The 18,670-nt window shown below is 37.5% G+C and overlaps 1 protein-coding gene across 1 annotated transcript in view; it reads right to left on the bottom strand.

The window, feature by feature from the left end:
* The window catches only part of PCOLCE2 (procollagen C-endopeptidase enhancer 2), an 81,284-nt gene extending 70,715 nt beyond the window's left edge, over positions 1-10,569 (bottom strand). Inside the window, exons 1-2 of the mRNA XM_051983336.1 lie at positions 10,450-10,569; positions 8,821-8,929 (exon numbers count right to left, since the gene is read on the bottom strand). Of these exons, the coding sequence (XP_051839296.1) occupies positions 8,821-8,929; positions 10,450-10,535 (195 nt within the window). The 5' untranslated portion in view covers positions 10,536-10,569. The remainder of the gene's footprint in view (positions 1-8,820; positions 8,930-10,449) is intronic.
* Between the last annotated feature and the right edge of the window lie 8,101 nt (positions 10,570-18,670).

The following is an 18,670-nucleotide window of genomic DNA, read 5'->3' as shown; positions in this document are numbered from 1 at the left end:
TGCTGAAGGAAAACAAATGCTGTTAGCATCCTTTAAATTTCAGTTCTCTGATCTCTGATCACCCTACCCTAGTTACAGCTTTCCTTCTCTAACTTGCAAGTGACTGTCAAAGGATGATAAACTCCTATCCACAAGGTTGTGTTTCTTTAACGAGAGTTATACATATTCAGTGACATGTAAATTTTCCTTTCTTGGATCCTTATTGCCTCATAGACTTGGCATTCACTCAATTTATTAGTTTTAGCATCAAGGAGGGACTTTGAATTGATCCTTCATGGCTGACAAAATTCACGTCGCTTAGCCTACAAAAGTTCTTTCTGGGGAAGGTCAAAGATAGAGGGGACAAGGACTATATATTTGAGACTCAGTTCTGTTTCCTTCAGGGAATTCTTTAGTACCCAAGAGAAAAGTAACCTCCATTAGACAGAGATGTGAGGAGAAAGAAGTAGGATCTGTCCAGCAAGGAGCCACAATTTGGAACAAGAGCCCAAACGTTTCCCTTTACTGTTAACATGAGTCATATGGATTTTAAGGTCTCTTGACTCCATAGCAATTCAAGTTCTGATGAATATGACTGCTGAGAAGCCCTCGAGACTGAACCTGACCCATATGAGCCCCGAGCTGCTTTTCCACACTGATACAAGCCAAAGGTTCCAATGTGACGGAATCAGCATAATGACTTTAACACACAAGAGCACCAAACTACTGAAAATCAAAGGGGCTAGATTCACCTTGAATTTACAGTTGTTTAATTAAGCATCTTTAGATAAACAACAATATAATTGTGTTGTGTATTTGAAAGAAATAGCAAGTTTAAGATAATAGATTTGCAGTTTCATGTGTAATCATCTTTTTAATTATTTTATATTATGGGAATGTTTATTTTATTCCATAAATTAAAAATTAAAAATGAAGTTCCAAGGAAATGGATAGTGTGATGTAATAATCCTAAAACCTGCCATTTATTGCTCAGTCCTCATATATACAATATTTCATTTGCTGCTCTTCACAACCCTGTGAGGGAGGCATTAGAGTAATGATAATCCTCATTCCATAGATAAGGGGTACTCAGAGAGAGGAATTTTTTGCCCAAGGTCACACAGTGCATATCAGAAGCAAGGTTAAAGCCTGTGACTCTTGCTGTCTCTACAAAACTTATGAAAATTTGCTGTTCCTATTCTTAATGAAGTGAAATTAGCATGTTATCATTGCCTTTCCAATACTCAGGGCTCTCAGTTCACCATCCTGTACAGCTCCTATGACCTTTAACCCTTCTTTTGCCCTTGTGCTGAGGTTAGACATCCCCATTATCTCCTGGGCAAGCCAATTATTTGCCATCTAAATCCTTAATGTTTCATTTATATTTTATTTTGACATCATTCAACCCATTTTCTTCACTATTTTTGCTTCACAGAGCATTTAGATATGAAAAAAATTTCTATGTGTTTTCCCTTCCCTTTCTGACAAAAAGAAAAATATTCTGACTCCGGCCCTCCCATATTTTGTAGTTGTTGTTCAGTCATTTTAGTCATGTTTGAATGTGACCTATTTGGGGTTTTCTTGACAAGGATACAGCAGTGATTTGCCATTTCCTTCTCCAGCCCATTTTAAATATAAGAAAACCAAGGCAAAAGGGTTTAAGTGACTTGCCCAGAGTCACACAGCTTCTAGGAGCCATAGGTAAAAGTTGGGTGACAAGAGGATACCAAAGATAGATGAACAGGTCTTAAAAAAAAAAAAAAGCTTGCCATGTTTTAGACTAAGAAAATGTTAAATTTCACCTATAAATCTTTCTCAAACCCCTCTGAAGCTAAAAACACTAAATGAAGACTCATGTTAATGCTGCTGATCACTTTCAATAATGCTTAATTCAATAATGCTCTTATTGTCACTAGAATAATTATACGCCCTTAATTTATAAACCTGACTTATGAGTCAAACTACATCTACCAAAGGTGGAAAAGGAGAATGAAGACTGGCTTTGGATTCAGAGGATCTTGGTTTACATCTTGGTTCTACCACTCAATACCAGTGTTATTTTGGATGAGTCACTTCCTAATTCTGGGCCTCATTTACCTCATCTGTAACATCAAGGAGTTGGAATAGATACTTTCTGGCCACCATGTCTTTTCATTGATTGTCTGAGATGGCTTCCCTGAACTTTGCTTCCTTCAAGGCTCAACTCAAGTGCCACTTTCTATAGGAAGTCTTAAGTCCTCTAAGCCAGGGGTTCTTAAACCTTTTTCTGTTTGTCATTGACCTCTTTGGCAGTCTGGAGAAATCTATGAACCCCTTTTCAGAATATTTTTAAATGTATACAATAAAATTCATAAGTGTACAAAGGAAAACTATCATATTGATATGTACTTAGCAAAAGTTTAAACAAATTATTAATATATTTTAATATTAATTTATGTTAATATTAAAATATTAAACAAAAATTCAGATATCAGTTTAAGGACTCCTGTCCTAAATCATTAATGTACTTGTTCTTCAAATTATTTTATACTATATAATATGTATAAATGGCATACACCTTTTGTAGAATATAAGGTCCTTGGGGAATTTTAAAAAAATTTGTCTTTGTGTCCCCAACAACTTGCAGGATGGCTTGCATCTAATATAGGCACTTAATAAATGCTTGTAGAATAAATGAGTAAATCTCTAAGGTCCCTTCCAGCTCTAACTCTAAGATCCTACATTATTTTGCTAGTCTTGGTAATCATTGTCAATATCACACTAATGATAGTAAAAACAGCAGCTGCTCAAGGAACTCCACCTTGATTTAGTTGCAGGTTGCTATTTTATTAAAATTCTTATTTGCCTATTGCCATCTAATGGGAAGCCTCCAAGTCTCTAAATCAATCTAATTTTCATAGTTGCCATGAGCACAATTCAGTTGACATGACCATTATGCAAGTCTATTCTGAATAGTGTTGATTGGACAAGCTTGGAGCAGCTAGATCTTATTTTACTCATGTTACTTAGTTCTGCTTAAGAAAAAACAATATTGTTCTCTTATGTAAAGAAAGCAAATATTGTGCTATCCATTTTAGCAACATGCTCAGGAAGTGAATAATTTAGGGAAAATCAATGCATAGAAAATTGAAAGGATTTGCCCAAGATCTTGTAACAAATTAATGGTGGTACAATCAACGGAGTATTTCCTGAACCTCAAGATCACTCTTTAGTCTTTAACAATCCATTTCTGGAAAAGATTTGGCATCATAAATCTGTAATATCTAAGGCCAGCCAGAGCCATCCAAGTCTAGGAATGGAAGGATCCAATTCCAACCTTGTGTAACTCATTTCTCTATAAACATCACAAATTAGATCCCCAAATTAACTAATCGTGGTTATTAACATCCCAAGGAAACCTAAAGAGTTTCTTCAGAAGGTAATAAAAATTCTAGCATTTTATAAAACAATAACAGCAAACTATTCGGTAAATGCAATATGATCTCTCCACTTCTCAGAACCTCGAGTCTTTTTGTTTGCTTATTTTGGTCTGGAAGCTTGATTGCATCAGTGTAGGGAGCTCCCTTTGTGGAAATTCTTTAAGCAATTGTCTAGGGATCTGAGAGGCAATTGATTTGTTCATAGTCACACAGTCGGACACAGGACTTGACCTGGGCTCTTCCTGATTCCAAGACTAGTTGATCCTCTCTCTACTATAGCATACTGAGTCTGGAACCATTGTTGTTCTTCAGTTATGTCAGCTTCTTTATGATTCCATTTGTGATTTTCACAAAAATGCTGCAGTGGTTTGCCATTTCCTTCTCCAGCCCATTTCATAGACGAGGAAAACTGAGGCAAAACAAGGTTAGGTGACTTGTCCAGGGTCACACAGCTACCAACTATCTGAAGTGGATGTGAACACATGAAAATGACTCTTCCTGACTCCAAACTCGGGGATCTTGTCTACTAAGCTACCTACCTGCCCCTAACCTTTGTTTACTGAGCTATAAAAATAAATGAGGAAACCACTTGACACTTGACATAAATGTTGTGAAGAAAATATTCTTTGTGCTTTTTCCTCTCATTTAAAAATTTGCATTGATATTTTGATTTTGTACCATCATCATTTCCAACCTATTTCCCCATCCTCAGAAAACCATACCATGGAACAAAGAAGAAAAAAAGAAAAAGAAGAACACGAGAGGGGAAGGTAGCAGTTCCGCAAAATTAACCAAAATGTCACCTGAAACTAACAATATATACCATATTTGATGCCCATAGTTCTCCATCTCTGCAAAGAGGGGAGGGAGATACATTTTCTCTTCTCTTTGTGCTTGGCTTTTGTCATCATAATTACAGAACATTAAGCTCTGTTTGTTGTTCTCGTGCAGCTACAGAAATTTTGTATGTTATTTAAAGAAAACACTTTGTAAACCTCAGAGCACAATGCAAATGAGTTGTTATTATCACCATAATTGAATGAGGGGGCTTCAACTTGCAGAATGTAGTCTTCTGCTAAGTTCTTCTACAATGACATTACTTGTATGGCAGCAAACAGGGGCACTTGGCCGTATTTGGAGGAATGATTACTGTTGGGAACAAAAGCCAGTATCTTCTAGGTCTCCAAGTTATTGCTACCATTTCCTAACTGCATTTATAAATGCTTGAAAAACAAAATTAACCCATGTCCCAGCAGGCTGGAAGCTATACCTGAATTTATTATTCCACCTATTCTCCCAGAGTCTGTAGAAACTATGGAGAGAAAGATTCCCCTCCTGCTGTTCTACAGTACATGTGGATCCCGCAGTGAGGAGCCAAGAGAACTAGACAGCCATCTGACTTTATCCTCCGCCACCAGACTTATGGAACCTATCTCCCCTTTATGTACTCATGTTTGCAATCACGGAGTCGGACATTCCACACATTCCCTCCTATAGCTAATCAGCGTCAGGTCTTACTGAATCTATTTCCCCAGCAGATCTTATTTCTGCCCCCTTATCTCCACTTCCATGGCCACCTCCTTCATTCTAGTCCTCATTATCTTTCATCTGGACCATTGTAATAGTTTCTTAATTAGTCTCCCTGAGCCCAGTCTTCTCCCTCTCCAATTAAAACATCTTCTCAACAAAACATTTTTCAAAGTATTCTTCCTAAGATACATGTCTGACCATGTTACTCTTCTGCTAAAAATTCTCCAGTGACTATTACTTCCAGGATAAAACAAAAACTTGTGTTCTTGACATTTAAAGCTCTATCCTTCCTTCCCAGATTTCATTGCCTCTGACCTCTGTGTCTCAGCCAAACGAGACAACTGGCTGCTTCTAAACTCAGCAGTTCATTTCCCATCTTTGCCTAGGCTTTCTCACAAGGGCTGGTAAGCACTCTCTCCTCACCTTCCCCTCTCAGGTGTCTCACCTTCCTTCAAGCTTCTGCTCAGGAGACCACCTATTAGAAGAAATCTTTTCGAATCACCTGATCTCTAGTAGTACTCTGTCTCATCTCCAATTATTTTGTGTTTCCTTATCTGTGTACCTATTGTAATCCTCCAGTGGACCATGAGTTCCTTGAGGGAAGGACTGTTGTTACTGATTTGGTTTGGTTTGGTATTCACAGCACCAAGGACAGTGCTTTGCATGTTTTAGGGGCTTAATAAATGCCTGTTGAATTGAACTGAAGGTTACAAATAAATGAGAGCTATCCAGAAAATTAAAGCTTCCCAGCTGAGTCCACTGTGGTAGCCAAGTGAGTCAGTGTCAATGAGGACCCCTGTGACTCAGTCCTGCCAAAGCTGTAACAGTAACCAAGAGCATGTTCTGAACTCTCCTTGCCATTCTCAGAACAGAGCAGCTGTTTTTATAGCAAGAAATCAAAGTGATGTCCTCTTGGAAGAACACAAACTTCATTGGCTAAAATCAAACACTTGCTTCAGAGCTTTTTTTTTTGTCCTCTAAAAAGCAATTTGTGTAGTTATTTGTACTACATGGCTCATGTATTCTAAAACTACTGTATTTTTTTGAAAGATGATTCCTATTTGGCAATCACCCCAAAATACTTAACTAATGTCAGCCTAAGTGGGTTTGACCTTATCTGAACTGTGAAAACCACAACTGTATTCTTTTAGAATGACAGAGAAATGGAGTGTAAAGAATGTTGGATTCAGAGTCAAGAAATCCAGGTTCACATCTTGGCTCTCTCGAAAAACTCACATGAATACCTTGGACAAATTACCTGCTCTCAGACCACTAGAATGCTCCCTTATAAAGAGATTGTCAACTCCATAGCCATATCCTTAGTTCTCAGCACATGATAAACACTGAAATTTCCTTCCTTCCTTCCTTTTTCCATCCATCCTTCCTTCCCTTCTCTTTCTTCCTTCCCATCCATCCTTTTTTCCTTCCTTTTCTTTTTTCTTCCATTTATCCTATGATCCAATTAATTTATATAGAACCATAAGCATAATTGCAATGACTCAATAACAAATGGAAATATTTATAAAACATTTGAGCTAAACAAAGACTGAAACAAATTGTGAGGGGAAGGCACCATGTCACCTCACCCATTGGCTGTGAAACGATAAACCATCTTCACAAAACTGAGTGTCTATCCTGGCCACCCCCACACCTCAAAGCCAGGTCTCCAAAGCAGTGTCTTTTCCAGCAGAATCTCTCATGTTCAGATGTTGATGCAACATCGAACTCTACTTTCTCTAGAGAACATCAGTGATATAATGGATGCTCTTCTTGGAGTCAGAAAAGGTCTAGATTAGAATCCTGCTTCTGACATTTGCTAACTCTATGATTTTGGGCAAACTACTTAAATATCTTTAAGCCTCAGATTTCTCATCTGAGAACACCTATTTTGAGCTGTTATGGGGATCAAATGTTTGTAACACATTTTGCAAACTTTTGCTAAAATTTTTTCCTAGAATTATTCCAAAGGAGAGTTTTTAATTAGCCACGCTAAAGCTTCATAGCACATTTAATTTCTCTCATCTACTTCTTGCCAATTACTTCTTAACATTTAATACATTTAACAACAATTCGAGGTAACTGCAAAAATTTCATTATCTAAGTTTTTTCAGAATCACATTTCCAATTCATGCTTATTTCCAAGTCATTTTCTGGGACACTGATCAGGAAACTTTTGCCATTTCTTCATAATCTATATTTCTATCTTGTAGACTCTCTTATTGTTTGTCAGGCTAGAGAACTGACCGCAGAAGGACATTTTCCTAGATCTAGTAATACTTCCACAATGAATGAGACACGTGTTTATTTATAGAAGGAAACTTGCCCCAGGGAATCTTCTCAGTGAATAAGTCTCTTTGCAGGCTATAGCCTCTATAGAATATATAGAATATAGAAGCACAGTTCTAGAATCTGCCTTCCCATCTTATGAACAGTCCTGAATTCAGTGTCAATTTAGCCCATTTAAGTGGATAACATTATACTGTATAAAGAAAACACTCAGTAAGCTGTGTTACGCAACTGCTAGAATGAAATTCTGCAAGAACAAAAAAATCCAAAAAAACAGACAGTGGCTATCAAAGGAAATGGGGAAATGACTAAAAATTCCAGTGTTTGGTCTGATGTTAAAGATGAGGTATTTTTGCATTGCCTCAGTCTTTGTTTTTCCAGAATCTAACCATGACTCAACATTCAACTCAATATGCTTCCCTGGCACAGACAACCAATGCCTATTTTTTTTAAATGGGGTTGTTTCTCTTTCCTTTTTTTGATAGCTTGCCTTTTCTGGAGATTTCAGTATAGTCGGATGCTACATTTTAAATTCTTCTTTTAGATGCCAAGGTAAGGAAATATTCTTTGAACTTGATACAAGGGAAGCATAACACAGTAGACAAAATATACAATTTAGCATCAGGAAGACCTGAGTTCCTTGAGAGAAGAGGGCATTTTGTTTTTCATTTTCTTTGAATTCCCATAGCTTAGCATGAATATATGTTTGTTGACATGCATATTCTTTGATAACATATTATTGAAAAAAATAAATGCTTGTTGATTGATTTGGGGGGTTCAAATTCTGTCTCACAATTTTTTTTATCTTTATTTTTTATCTTTAATATAGGGATAATAATTGTACTTAACTGATGGGATCCTTTATTGAATTTAGTACTGTAAAGGACTTCAGAGGCCATCCAGTTCACTCTCCCCAAGCTACAGATGAATAAAATGAGGCCCAAAGAGATATGATGTGACTTCCCTGTGATCTACATTTAGAACTGGAACAGTCCTCAGAGATCAACTAATCCACCTTTATTTTATAGATAAGGAAATGGAGACTGGGAGGTAAAATGACTTGCCAAAGTCACACAGATAATAAATTTGATTCGAACACAAATCTTCATCATCATCATCAACAAGTGTATTAAATGAGACCCTTTATATTAAATGTATTATATAAATAAATGTCAGTTATTACTATTTCCCACTAATATCTATTTGGAGCAAAGTCAACACAATGAATTTGAAAGGTTATGATACAGGAGGAAAAAAGAGTAAAGCTGTTACAGTTTTCAAATAATCTGATGTTCTCATTTCCTAATGATGTATTAGAAAGCTGAGGCATGTGAGATGGTCTTTGAGCAACATTTCTACTTTAAAAGTTTATCCTCTAATTCTCAAAGCACTATCATGTGCTCTTTATGATGCTCTTTAGTCCCTAAGATGAGAGAATACTAATATTTCTATTAATTATCTTCTAGAGGGTTGAGGTCAATTCAGCATTTCACTCTTCCAGATATCTGCTCCCTAGCACACATTGACATTGGAAAGATAAACAAAGCAGTTCTTCTTTGTTTTCAGCAACCCAGAATCACCAGAATAGTGTATTGAAAGTGCTTACTGTGATTTTCCAAGTACATTTGCTATTTGGAGGGTAGACTCCAGGGAACCCTTCACTGCCAATAAGTCCAGATTCTCCAGATAGAATGCCACCGCAGGTGAAAACAGGTCTGGGAAGATGAAAACAACAACAACAACAAAATAGTATTACAGTTTCACTTGGAAATACAATCTACCAACATTGTCTATGTTCAATAACTAATCCCAGTCTTGATAATGTTCATGCAAATTAATAAACACAAGGAAATGTATAGAATGCACATATGTATTTTCAAAGACTGATTCCTGGGCATTCAGTTCAATCAAGTCAGTTCTGATCATGGTAAAGCAAAGATAGAAAAAGTAATTGAAAAGCACAGCCTCCCCAACAAATGGTAAAAATCAATCAGAACGGACAATTAATTTCCACGGACATATTTGAACAATTCCAGCTTCCACGATTTATACTGAAGGAGAGGAGGTTGAATTTGAGTAAATTGAATTAGTAAATTGAGTAGTTATTGAGTAAAGGAGTTTGAAGAAAACAAGCAATTCATTAAAGATAGTTGCTTAGACTCCAGCAGATGTATTTTCCCCTTCTCTCCTTTTTTCTTTTCTTTTCTTTTCTTTTTTTTGAGGTTTTTCTACTAGCAGGATTTCCATAGAGGAAAGAAGGATAGTGGTGGTGGTGGAGGTAAAATTTGACAAAACTTTGATGCTCGACCCCAGCTAAGTGGAGCAGATATGATTTGAGATTATGGAATAAATGAATTCACCTCCCAGCATGATGCTCAGGATTACTTTCGTCCTGTTTATGTTGTTTTCCTGGGTTTAAACTAGTCACTGGGCAAAAGTTCCCAGAAGAGAAGGAAATTAGAAAATGAGAGAGAGAAAGGGAGAGAGAGAGAGAGAGAGAGAGAGAGAGAGAGAGAGAGAGAGAGAGAGAGAGAGAGAGAGAGAGAGAGAGACTGACTCATGGAACTGGGAATTTTATATTTTTTCCCGGAAAAGGGGAAAGAGGGAGCTCGGCGGGAGTGGTGAAGGGATTTAGTTTAATGACCCTAGTTAAGATAACATCACCAGCTGCTTCTAACAGCAGAAATGGGGCGGAGAAAGGACGTTATCTAAGGGTATCCAGGGTGGTATTAGCCTGGTGAGGAGTGAGAGTGGCTACTGGGAGAGGGAGAGCTTGCACTCAGGGAAGCTGGAGGGGGTGGGGAGAGGAGAGGGGCAGAAAGCAGAGAAGCGCCGTCTTATGGTCGTCTGAAACCCCGGAACTGAGGCCCAAGGGAATTTGCCAAAGTGCCCGGGTTTAGGGACGTCGGCAGGGAAAGGAAGCCCAGGGAACCCTGCGCACAGCTGCGCGAGGCTCTGGAGCAAGCGATGGGGACCAGAGGGAGTGGGGAGGGATGCCGCGGGCTGAGAGATGAGCTGTCCGGTACTGGAGTGGCCCTGCGCACGGGGCTCCAGGGCAGCCGACTAAGAGGGGCTCCCTCCGCGAGCTGGGAGTTTCAGGAGAGTGAGAAAGGCGGCCGCACCAGGGTCCCAGGCAGGGGGCCAGCGGCCGTGCGCGCAGCGGCAGCCACCGCGGCTCCCCGGAGCCCCATCCTCCCCCTGCTCCCCACGCGCTCCTCTGCCCCGGGCTCTTTACCTCTCCTGTGGTGGCTGCCCGGAGACCTGAGCCACCGCGGCCAGCAGCAGCCAGAGCCAGGAGCGGATGCAGGAGGCGGCTCTCATGGCTGATGGAGACGCACGGCGGACACACACACACACACACACACACACACACACACACACACTCACACGCGCGCACGCACACGCTTACTCTCACTCACACCCGGGAGGCCACTAAGTGTACATAGAACAGACGGGCTTTCGGGCCGGCGGGGAGGGCTTTTAAAGGGAGGCTTGCAGCGCAGTCTGACTCTACACTGAATTTCCCTCGAGGAGTTTCTCTGGCAGCAAGAAGCCACTGATGAATATACCATTTGTTCTCTGGGCAGCAGCAGCAGCAGGAGGAGGAGGAGGCTGCTTTCCCAACCAGATCCTCCTCCTCTTTTCCTCCTCCTCCTCCTCCTCCTCCTCTTCCTCCCCTCCTCCTTTCCCCATCTCCGTGACTCAAAACTCTTCTCAAACTCCTGAATTTCAAACTTCCGAATAGGGCGTGCTAAAGAAAATCCCACTGAATGAGACCAGAGGATGGATTTGGCAGCACGCTACATAACAGCGTGTTTATATGTGGGAATTTAATAAGGTGGAGTTTTTAGTTGGGGAAAAAGGTGGGGAGGTGGATTTTTATGCCATTTTATTGAAGGAAGGTATGTGGACCTTCTGGCTTTGCCTATTAAAGGCTCGATTTTCCATCAATATCTCCTCATATTCATCTACTAAAAGAAAAAAAACAAACACCCCAAACTCCAGTTTTACTTGAATCCTGCCCAATTTGTTGCTTTACGTCAACGTTTCATTTCAATAGTTTCATTTTTCCAAAAAAAGAGTGTGAGGTGACTAAGGAGGCGACAGATGATTTCTGGGTGGGGATTTGTAATTGCATTTTCAGGCCTCTGGTTTCTCAGTGGATTGCTCTCTGGAGAAGCAGGGCCTTCGAGCAAATAAAACAAAGTCGGGATATTCAGACCTTGGTCCCTCTAGGCTCAAACGAGATAATGGATGCAAAGCATTTTTTCAAAACTTAAATCGCTTTGTATATATCAGTTATTATTATTGTCATTATCAGGATTAGTTTATAGTCACCAGGTTTCTAGTCTGGTGATGACTTCATTCCCTGAACATTTTTTCTCCACTCCAGCCGAGATCAAGGAGTATTTACAACATAATACTAGAGAGTGCTGGTGAATGTTTGACAACCAGATTTGTGGGGGAGGAAAGGGAGTGGGAAGCTTAATCTGCATTATAAACACTTTCTTAAATCTAGGCAATCAACAAAATAGTTAATTAAGCTTTGATTTATGAAGACTGCAGATTTCTGAGATTTGAATGGTCACACAGAAAATTTAACAAGCGGCTCTCCCAAAGCCATTATAACTGTCTCTAACAAACCCTTGTTTAGAATGGTCCTGAAGAACACATACCATTTCCAAAATAATATTCCTTTGTCTCAGGGGTGTGTGTTATGTGTGTCACAGTTTTACTTGAAAACTGAGCCCCTTTCAATTAAAAGGGTCTTTCACTGAATGAAAAGATGATAAAAAGATATACAGAGATTCCTGGCTTTGCCCCAGTGCTTCTGTGAAGATCTGCCAGAGACTAGTTTTCACAATTTTTTTAATGGATTCATATTCAAATGGATTATTGAAAAAGCTACTTACCAGTGTTTGTGATGAATGATATTCTGACTTGGTGCAATAAACAATTGTCTTTTTTTTTCAATATCTGGAAAAATAGCATTCTTTATATTATTCACATTACAACGTTATTTCTTAAGTATTGTAAGTCACATTTGATCAAAAATTGATCTCCAATACTGAAGTCTTAAGTCTTAAGGTCATAAATGAAACTCCTGGCAGGGAAGAAAACAGATAACTGGCTCTAAAACTAAAATTCTGATTTATAATGGCATGGACATGCCTTATTGGGCTTATAATAAGTCCCAGATTTTCCCAATGTGGCTGAGTTTGTATTACCTTTAAAAAAATTTTTTAAAGGAAGAAACAAGTAAATAATAAAAGCAAGACTAATTATTCAGTCCTCTGAAAGCACCACACCCTGCATGACATTTTAAAAAATGCATTACAAACTTTGGCAAAACATATTGTATTCTGAAACTTACACCCTTAACCAACTCGAAAATTTTTTTTAAATGAGGAAAATTTTTGGTTGTTTGTCTTGTACACATTTCAAGAGAGATTATATAATTTTAGATAACAACAGTAAAACTTAGAGCTCAAAGTCATAAACTGAAAACATAATTCCATTTAGTTTTCCAGTAAAAAATGCTAATTTGTATCAGTCAGAATGAATGTTTCAGGACAAGTTTGGATTCAAGATAAATTTTGTTTTCAAGTATTGAAAAAAATGTAGTTAGAATAATTAACATAACAGTAAATATTTTCCACATATACTAACTTACAAGTTTATGTTCTCAGTCATAATGTTTTCTCAAATGTACCTAGTCATTTAATATTTTCAACACTGCTTATTTTGTTACTATTAAGGTACATAAGAAAACCCCTAAATGTACTACATGTTTTTAAGAGCAGCTCACTAACACCCATATTATTAGCTATTAGTGCATATATTTTACTTGGAATCTCAACTCTAACCAAAATTATAAACCCTAAGTATCTTGAAAAATCTGTCTTTAAAATGATTCAGTTCAAACTGGAATATGAAGAAACTAAATAATATACAAAATATATTTCAAAATGAAATAAATTAAATATGGAGAAGAATCCCTGTGGAAACTCTGAGGGAACCCAGTTAACTGTACTCTTAAATCCCTAGCTCCCCTGCCCTTTAAAGATCTCACCTAGTTAACCTGGAACCTGTATTCATCCTAGCATCTTCCTACCTTTATCCTACTCAAGAACTACTGAACAGAATTGGAGTACAGAATGAAATTCTGATAAATAGGTCTATTATATACTTATGCTAACTAATCTCAATTGTGTCTTCACTACAGCAAGGAAATCCTTTTATTCCTCCCTAATAAATTCAATTTCCCACTTAACTCATCTTTTCTTTTCTTCTCTAATCTCCTACCCCATTTCTTCCCCTTCCCCTTTTTATTGAGGATTTCACCTCATGTTTCAGTGCAAAAATCAATTCCATTTACCAAGAGGTTCCTTTTCCCCTCTCTTTCTCATTTCATCCCTCTCTGAAACCATTTATTATCTCTACCTTTACTCCAATCTGATAGTGAGGTGGCCCTTCTACAAGACAAGGCCAAATCTTTCTCGACTTGTCTCCTCTTAACTTCTCTTGCAGATTGCCCTCACCATTCTCTGATCTTCAATATTTTCCTATCTCTTTCTCTGATGCTAACAAACATTCAAGTGGTTCTTATCTTTCTGAGTTCAAATCTGTCCTGAGACACTGCAAGATTGGCTATTCATTGATAATGAATTATTAGCTTGTAAAGGCTACAAAACAGGAATAAAGTGGAGAGAGAGTTGGGATGTGACTTTTTGTTTGCAAATTTTGCAGTCAATGCAGCCTCTGAGGCTGAGATCCAACAAATTATAAGTTGATTCTCTACTGTTTGTGCTAATTTTGACTTAACAGTTAATACCAAGAAAACTCAGGGTTTTTACCATATCATCCATATGTGGAACCATCACTTATAGCAAATGGAGACATTGTGAGTGCTGTGGGATAGTTTATTTGCCTTGGCAATATACTTTCCAGAGATGTGCACATAAAGCTGATGCACCATTGCCAGAGCTAGCTCAGCATTTAGGAGACTCCAAAGGAAAGTGTGGGAGAGAAGAGATATTAGACAACCTATCAAATTGAAGATCTATATAACTGTTCTTTTACCCTAATTGCTGTATGCCTATGAAACCTGGACCGTATACCAGCATCGTTCCAGGAAACTGAATCCCTTCCATTTGAATTGTCTAGGAAGATTCTGAAGATCACTTGGCAAGACATTCTTGGCAAATCAAGAAAGAACACCGAGATCCTTTCTTGAGCTGAATTTCCAAGCATCCACTGCAGAGAGTGCAACTCTGATGGGTTGGCCACATTGTTCAAATGTCAAAATATATTTGCTTAAAAGCAAATTTTTATAGAGAACTCACACAAGACAAGTGGTCAGATGAAAGTCAGAAAAAACAATACAATAACACTCTCAAAGTCTTTCTGAAGAACTGTGAGACATGGAAGATACTGGCAGAGGACCATCCAGTATGATGTGCCTGTATCAAAGAAGGCTCCTTGTCCTATGAACAAAGAAGAACTGAATTAGCGAAATATAAAAATGAGATATACACACTCCAAATGTTCATAGGGATTATTTGTGCCTAATCTGTGGTAGAACCTTCCAAGCTTGTCTTGGTCTGATCAACCCCAATTGGACGTATTTACCTTGAACCCAGCATAATGATGTCATTTTGATTCTCTTCAAGAACAAAGGACAACAGCTGTATGACTCTTGGCTAGTCACTTAACCCTATTTGACTCAATTTCTTTATCTATAAAATGAGCTGGAAAAGGACATGTCCCTGTGTAAAGAAGAGCACTAGTGTACAGCATACAGGTAGCCCGGAGGAGCAATAGCATTTGTAACTACAAGGCATCAGGAGTCCTTGTGATTTCTCTTTCATGTTCACCCTTTTATTTAGCTTCCAATTAATGTTTAATCTGTGTTTCAAAAGCTCTTTATCAAATACAACTTTAATTGCATTATAGATTCAAAAAGAATGCATTTAATATTTCTGCTTTTCTGTATGAGGTGTCTATGTTCTAATATATAGTCAATTTTTGTGAAAGTGTCATATATAGCTGAGAAAAAAGTATATTTCTTCCTATTACCATTTAGTTTTCTCCAAAGAAATAGAATTAGCTTCAAAAACAAGATCTCCAAAAAATCTAAGGCTCAGGCCAGTGTCTCTCCCTTCCCTGCCACTCCTCCCCAACCCCGCCAAGGTAGTACAGCCCAATTTTGCCATAAAGTTCAAAGTCAAGAAGTAGACTGGAATAAAGAGCAAAAAACAATAATAAAAAAGAATCTGACCGTAGCTACAAGTAAAGCTTCAAAAAAAATTGCATATTGGATACAAGTCCAACTAGAATTCCTAAAAGAGCTAAAGAAAGAACAAAAAAATTTAATTGAAAGCAAAAATTTTAAATAAAATACCAGCAAGGAGATTAAAACAATATATCAAAAAGGTCATATACTATGATCAGGTGAGACTTATACCAAGAATGTAGGACTGGTTTAGTATTAAGATAACTATAATAATTAAATTAACCTTATCAATAACAAAAACAACAAAAAGCATATATTATCTCAATAGATACAGAAAAAAATACAATACCCATTCCTATTAAAAATACTAGAAAACATAAGAATCAGTGGAATCTTTTTTAAAGTGATAAGCAGTGTCTATCTACAACTATGAGTAAACATTATCTGTAGTAAAGATAAACTAGAAGCTTTCCAGGGTGAAGCAAAAATGTTCATTATCACTACTATTATGCAATATTGTATTAGAAATGTTAGCTATGCCAATAAAACAAGAAAAACAAATTGAAGAATAAGAATAGGCCATAAGAAACAAAATTATCACTCTTTGAAGATAATATGATGGTACAGTTATAAAACCCTAGAGAATCAATTAAAAACTAATTGAAACAATTAATGACTTGAACAAAATTAAGGATACAAGATAAATCCACAGAAATCATCAATACTTCCATACATTACCAACAAAATCCTGCAGGAAGAGCTAGAAAGAGAAATTCTATTTAAAATTCCTTCAGGCAATATAGAATACTTGGAAATCTTTCTTCTCAGATAAACTTAGGTACTATGTGAACATAATTACACTTTTCACAAAAATAAAGACAGATCTAAGCAACTGGAAAAAATTAATGGCTCATGGATGGGCCAACTCAATATAGTAAAAAGTGACAATTTCACCAAAATTAATTTATTTATTCAGTGTCATGACAATCAAACCAACAAAGAATTATTTTATAGAGACAGAAAAAAATATTAGTAAAGTTTATCTGGAAAAATAAAAGATCAAAAATATGAAGGGAATCAATGAAAAAAATATGATGAAAGGCAATCTAGAAAACCAGGTTTCAAACTACATTATAAAGTAATAATGATCAAAATAGTCTGATACTGGCTAAGAAATGAAGTGATAGAATAAACAAACAATAATATATGGTACTAAGTGATCATAATGATCTAGTATTGCTAAGCCCAAAGATCTAAGCTTTGGGCACAAGAACACACTATTTGACAAAAAATTGCTAGGAAAACTGGAAAGCAGTTTGACAAACATTAGATATAGACTAACATTCATATCATATTCTAAGATAAGGTCAAAGTGGATATGTGATTCAGACATAAAGGATGAGAAAATTAGCAAATTAGGGGAGCATGGGAAATTTCTCCTTTTAAATATTTAAATAAGGGAAGTTTTTGAGCAAACAAAAGATGTAGATGATCATGTGTTATGGCCAGAACTCTGAACTTGAAACAAAGGATTCTTACAGGGTACTAAGTCAGTAAAATTGAGAGTGACAATAGTTATTTAATTTAGCATGGTTCAGTATGATTGATTTAATCCTACAAGGAGATATTATGGGCCAGAACTTGAAACAAGGTACTAAGTGGAATTGAGGAGACAATGGTTAAATCTAGTTTAGCATTGATTTAGTCCTACAATCCTACAAATAATGATTTCCTAGTGATATGATAATTGGTATATACTCAGTGTGGAGGATATAAGCTAGAAGCCTCAGCCAGGGAGATTCAGAGATTCCGAGACAAGCAGACAGAAGGCTAGAGGCTGGAGGCTGGAGCACAAACCCCTGGACTCAGATAGATTCATCCCATCTCATACCGACATGGTGGCAGGCTCTCCTCCTTCACTTCTCTGCTGAAACTAAGACTCCAGAAGGCCTCCAGAAAACTAGCCAAGCCCCAAGTGAAGGAGATAGGACTTTGAAAGAGATAATAAAGGATTTGGACTTTAACACCTGGCTGCACGTGTGGTGATTACTGAACTGAAACGAAGCCTGCCTCCAGAGACCCCAAGAAAACCTCAACAGAGAATATTACATTTTAGAAAGAACATTACATGACCAAAGATGAACTAGAGACCATTACCAATCACAAAATAGAAAATTTTGATTATATCAAATTAAAAAGCCTTTGTACAAACAGAACGAATGCAAACAAGATTAGTAGGGAAGTAACAAACTGGGAAAACATCTTTACAATTAAAGGTTCTGATAAAGGCCTCATTTCCAAAATATATAGAGAACTGACTCAAATTTATAAAAAATCAAGCCATTCTCCAATTGATAAATGGTCAAGGGATATGAACAGACAATTTTCAGGTGAAGAAATTGAAACTATTACCACTCACATGAAAGAGTGTTCCAAATCACTATTGATCAGAGAAATGCAAATTAAGACAACTCTGAGATATCACTACACACCTGTCAGATTGGCTAAGATGACAGGAAAAAATAATGATGAATGTTGGAGGGGGTGCGGGAAAACGGGGACACTGATGCATTGTTGGTGGAGTTGTGAACGAATCCAGCCATTCTGGAGAGCAATCTGGAATTATGCCCAAAACGTTATCAAACTGTGCATACCCTTTGATCCAGCAGTGTTTCTATTGGGCTTATACCCCAAAGAGATACTAAAAAAGGGAAGGGGACCTGTATGTGCCAAAATGTTTGTAGCAGCCCTGTTTGTAGTGGCTAGAAACTGGAAAATGAATGGATGCCCATCAATTGGAGAATGGCTGGGTAAATTGTGGTATATGAATGTTATGGAATATTATTGTTCTGTAAGAAATGACCAGCAGGATGAATACAGAGAGGACTGGCGAGACTTACATGAACTGATGCTGAGTGAAATGAGCAGAACCAGGAGATCATTATACACTTCGACAACGATATTGTATGAGGATGTATTCTGATGGAAGTGGATTTCTCTGACAAAGAGACTTAACTGAGTTTCATTGGAGAAATGATGGACAGAAACAGCTACACCCAAAGAAGGAATACTGGGAAATGAATGTGAACTATTTGCAGTTTTGATTTTCTTCCCGAGTTATTTTTACCTTCTGAATCCAATTCTCCCTGTGCAGCGGGAGAACTGTTCGGTTCTGCAAATATGTATTGTATCTAGGATATACTGCAACATATTTAACATA

The sequence above is a fragment of the Antechinus flavipes genome, chromosome 3 (genome assembly GCF_016432865.1).
Source record: "Antechinus flavipes isolate AdamAnt ecotype Samford, QLD, Australia chromosome 3, AdamAnt_v2, whole genome shotgun sequence".
NCBI lineage: Eukaryota > Metazoa > Chordata > Mammalia > Dasyuromorphia > Dasyuridae > Antechinus > Antechinus flavipes.
The sequence above is the reverse complement of the archived record's forward strand: the minus strand, read 5'-3'. Positions and strand labels throughout refer to the sequence as shown.